At 49.4% G+C, this 4,844-nt stretch overlaps 1 protein-coding gene across 1 annotated transcript; it reads right to left on the minus strand.

Annotated features, from left to right (window-relative positions):
* Positions 1–2,506: 2,506 nt before the first annotated feature.
* RPRM (reprimo, TP53 dependent G2 arrest mediator homolog) lies at positions 2,507–4,197 on the minus strand. Its single transcript, XM_019632005.1, has one exon. It carries the CDS (start codon positions 3,736–3,738, stop codon positions 3,409–3,411), a length of 330 nt encoding a protein of 109 aa, XP_019487550.1. The 5' UTR covers positions 3,739–4,197; the 3' UTR covers positions 2,507–3,408.
* Positions 4,198–4,844: the final 647 nt, after the last annotated feature.

The raw sequence follows: 4,844 nt of genomic DNA on the forward strand, positions 1-4,844 counted from the left end.
TTACTAACTAAATGATGGACCTAAGTGTGGGATAAAATCTGCCTGTTTGCATCTATCCTTCTCAATTCCTAGCCTCTTAAAGCTGACACTATTTTTTTAGGTGAAACCTAGAAAGTGACTTTTAAAACTCACTTTCCTTATAGCACATCTGTGGGAAAGGATTGACCCTCTATAAACTCTGAGCAGAATTTAAAAGTGTCATTTAATGCATTTGTTAGACTCAGGGAAAAAACAGTGTCAAAGGCAGAGTGAGACAGGGAGTGTTGTGGGGCGGGAGAAAGTGGTTGCTGCATGGCCACAGGGAATAGGGAGTGTAAAAAGCTTCTTGCACACATCGCCTCATCTATAAAAACCAGAACCACTTGGCATCTCTCTAAGTAACAAATGGATCTAAGGGCTGTAGAGAAGAGTTGCTGGCAGAAAATGGTCCCCAGGGCTCTGATATTTTCAGACCATGTACATTTCCCTGTAATGCATAGATCATGGATTACGGAGCTCACTTCACATAGTTTTTCAACCTAAGGACTAAATGTTGTAGGTTCTGGTTTGTCTGACAATCACTATTTCTGGAGGTGAGAGAATAAATCTGGATTGCTGAGGTAAGGAAAAACTGTGAATTTTGTTTTTGAGGTGCAGTGAAGAGGAAAGAGGTGTGAAGAAGTATTAAGAGGAACAAAGATGGAGGAGATAGTGGTGAGAGAGGAAACAGATAGTAGCAGTAGAGGAGGAAGTAGTAGGGCGTTCGGGCAGGCCTTCTCTCAACTTTCAGGACCTTGGCTTTACAGCAAACGTACGTTCTGTTTCATACAGACAAGAAATAACTGACTCGTAGGTGTGAAACCTTTCTGAGTCCGAAAGTCACTGTAAGTATGCACCTTACCTTGCACACAGCAGAGCCCAAAGCAGGATGCCTTCAAACACTAGCTGATTGGTTTTTGATCCCAAATTGATTTGCACCGGGGCATTGAATTCACAGGTGAACTAATAAATCTGCGGGAAGAAGGACCCTCAACAGATATTGCAACCACAAAACAATTGAGTTTCATTTTAAATGTCTGGTTTGTCCCAGAGAGAACTGGTCGTTTTGCTGTTTCTCTCTTTGAAACATCGAGGCAGCCAATTTAACTTGGTGCCACAGAAATTGTCTACAAAATAATAAGTCTCCATTTTCTGTCCTACCCATTGGCAAAACTAAACTGCCCTCCATGACTCACCCTTGACTACATTTTGACCCTGCTCCTCTCCTCAGGTACAAGCAAGAAAACAAAACCAAACAAGCAAACCTTCACCTGCTGAAAAGACAGGACCAACTGGCGAAACTTCAAAATCCTTTTTTCAAGCTTGATACCTATTACCATTCTAAAAACCATTCTAGGTCATAATTCCTGGTAAAATTTACTTTGAGAGTGAAAAAGACACTTAAGAGTGGACAGGATTTTAAAGCACACTCAAAGCTTTTGATCCCCATGCTTTGAGTCACTGACATTGTTCACACCAGTTGTGCTTCTTCCCAAGTAAATGGGACACTTTATTGTTACTTAATTTGTGTTATATTTGCTGTTGTGAAGTCTTTAATTGCTATAGCATAGCAGAGTTTCCTTTATATTCTTGAAAATATTTAGGAGCCTTCCCAAACCATAAAAATCAACTGCTCAAAACCTCTTGTCAAGTTTAAACGTGAAGTTATTGTATCGTTTGGGTTATTTTCACATTTACAGTTTTCTCTTTTTACCAACACTGTTCAATTTATAAGCCCTAAATGTGCCCACGACCATCTGCAGCTCCACTCTGGCCCAGCCTTCCCAGTTTGGGTGGTAATACTCATCTCCTACACCCAGGACCGGGGCTAATTCCTCTGAATCTTTCCGCTCAACCTGAGCCTTATTACTCTGAATTCAAGAGCAGGTGGGGCCTCTCTTTTAATCTCACCCTTTCTGCCATTTGTAATACGGCAAAGAATGCATCTCATGTTTTGGTAACAATAGTTTACTCCAGGGAGAATTAGCGTCACTATGTACTTTAGCAGCTACTTTTCCTTGTATTTAAAGTATTATTATTATTATAACTTTTTTATTTATTTTTTGAGCAACATCCCGAAGCCATCTTGCTTACGTCGGTCAAGGGAAAGGCACCCTCGCCGCCGCCGACAAGCCTTCTCTTTCTTTCATTAGCGGTGTAACCCTGTGTTCCCACCGGAGCCCTGCACGGAAGTGTAATCTTCCCACTGGGGCCTCCTGTCGTCTCGCCTGGCTCATTGAGCTGAGCTTAAGTGAAATATAAAATATTAACTGTGAGAGAAAACAAAGGCGGCTGCCTCCAGGAGGACTCCTGTGTCTGAGACTTAGCCGTGTCTCATTGGCCTCTAGGCCTCTCCGTTTCGCTCCAACCCTCTTCAACTCGTGGATCTTGAATCACAGCTCTCCAAAGCGAATTCCCTAGGCCGGTAAACCCGCCGCCCGTTCCCTTCTGCCGAGAGCGCAGAATGACCACCAGGAGGCCAGAAACAAAACACTTAAATGTTGCATTTATTAAGGAAACGTTAACTAAGAAAAAAAAAAAAAGTCAAAACGGTGTCACGAATGTCAAGAGCACTTTTGTGGCGTAAACCGTGCAGTCACGAACTAGGTACGAGTTCTATTCTGGGTCTTTGCTCAGAGCCAGCTGAGACGCCGGCCCCCCCAAAAAAGACCCAGTAGTAAATGCAATTAAAGAAACAACTCACCCTGTTCACATTCGCAGGCTCCCCCTCCCCCCACCCGTTTTCCTACGATGATAAAACTCTAACCCCAGACAGGCAAACAGGCCACGAGGGCAGAAAAGGACTTATCAAATATTTGTATTCAAGCAAACAAACACAAAAATTCCTTAAAACGGCACGTTATAATCAACCAAAGGTATTTGTATCGCCTCTCCCGCCAGGGCTGGGAGGGGCAGGAGGAAATGGGCGCGAATCCGGACACGGATTTCTGTTCCCCATTCTGTTGCGTGGCGTATACATGGATCACTTTTCGGGCCACCGGGCATTCGGTGCCGCTGGGTCTCTCCCTGCCCGCCCTCTCCACCTGCCCCCAGAGCTTGGCCCACCTGCGGTGGAGAAGGGCCTTCGCCCGTCGGTTTCCCCGCATCCTAAACTAGCGACCGCTTCCAAAATGTGCGCCCTAGTTGTTGTTCTCTTTTTGCCACTTGCTGCTGAGTCCAGAATCAGGGCTCTCTCCTCCTACAGCCAGGAATGGGGAGTTTCAAGGAGTGAGCGAGAAACGGGGCGCTTTCATCCCGAAAGGCAGAAGTCGAAAGAAATAATTGACTCCGACAGGTTTGCTTCCCCCAGTCTCGGATGGTGAGGGGGAGCGGCCGGGCTGGCGAAGTGGGGAGGCATGGGGGCGGCTGACGAGGGGGCCGGTGGGCCGGTCAGTAGGGCCCCACGACCACCGCCTCCACCTCCTTAGACGGTCTCCGGTCCTTCACCAGAAAGTTGATCATGCCCTCGGACTTGATGAGGAGGTTGCAGCCGAGGAAGAAGATGCCGAAGACCACGGTGAGCGAGAGCACGCACATGACGGCGATCTGCACCACACGCATGATGTACAGGCTGCGCTCGTCCGGGCCGCCCTCGGCGAAGCCGTCGTCGGTCACCACGGACGCCTGGGTGCAGCATCGTACGGCGCGCTCCAGCGCCTCGCTGCTGTTGGCCAGGAACAGGCCGGCCACATCGGTCTGGTTGCCCGGCGCCGTATTCATCGCGGGAGCGGGCGGGCGAACCGGGAGGCGCGGGTCCGAGGGGTGGGAAGGCGGGGGCACCGGAGAAACAGGTGCCGAGCTGAGCGCTCACTTGCAGACTTCAGCGCGCGGGGGCTGCTCGCTCTCTCCTTTCCAAAGTCCCGGGGCCGTGGGAATTTCCCAGGAGCCTTTCCGACTCGCGCTGCAGCCTGGCTGGTCTGCGCCGTCTGCTCCGACTCCGGCGGTGCTCGTTCCTGGCGCTCGCTTGACTGGGGGATGTTGGAACTTAGCGGGGCTGGGCCAGCAGGGCGGTGGGAGGTGCGGGTGGCGGCGGGAAGGCTGCTCTGAGCGAACAGCGGCCCCTTCCGGCCGCTCCGCCTCTCTGCGCCCGCTGCGGTTGGGCGACGGGGAGGCAACGGGGCGAACCTCCTGGTTTTGCTTTTCTTGCTTCGCTTCTTTTCCAATTCCAAAGGCTAGGCAGAGGTCATTGTATTTTTCTGGCCTGATGGAAGATTAAAGAGCTTCGGGTGGGGGAACGGTTGCAACCGGCTGAAAGTTTCCGAAGAACTGGGTCACACCAGCTCTGCGTGTCCTTTGCCTCCGCCCCTCTCACCTCTGGGTGGATGGAAAGTGGCACTGAACCGCAGGTGCCAGATGGTGCTTGCGAATGCAAGGGCCAGCCGCCTAGGTCTGCTTCCGTCTGGCCTGCGACGGATTTCTGGTGGAGTAGAGTTGATCTGGGAGTAGTATTTAAAAAGCAGTGATTTTTAGGAAGAAAGAAAATCAGTGAGGGAGGGAAGATAGAAGGAAGAAAGGGAGAGAGAAAGGAAAGAAAGGAGGGAGAAAGGAAACGACTGGAAAACAGAGTCAAGCAAGCTTTATGCTGATTTTTAAGGCAAAAGAAAGGGTTGTGTGGGAAGGTGTTCTTCAGTGGCCTTTGTGGAAGTAGTTGCCAAGAGCAGGGTCACCTCTCTGGTAAGGGAGGGGAAGGTGGACAGAATGGCCTCTCTTGTATTCTTAATGCAGATGAGTTTTTGGATGTGCTTCCAGTGTTTTTCTCTCTTGGCAGTAAATCAGTTGTTTAAGGGAATTGCTCATCATACATCACCTAGAACACTGGCCAACTA

The sequence above is a fragment of the Hipposideros armiger genome, unplaced genomic scaffold (genome assembly GCF_001890085.2).
Source record: "Hipposideros armiger isolate ML-2016 unplaced genomic scaffold, ASM189008v1 scaffold_1062, whole genome shotgun sequence".
Lineage (NCBI taxonomy): Eukaryota > Metazoa > Chordata > Mammalia > Chiroptera > Hipposideridae > Hipposideros > Hipposideros armiger.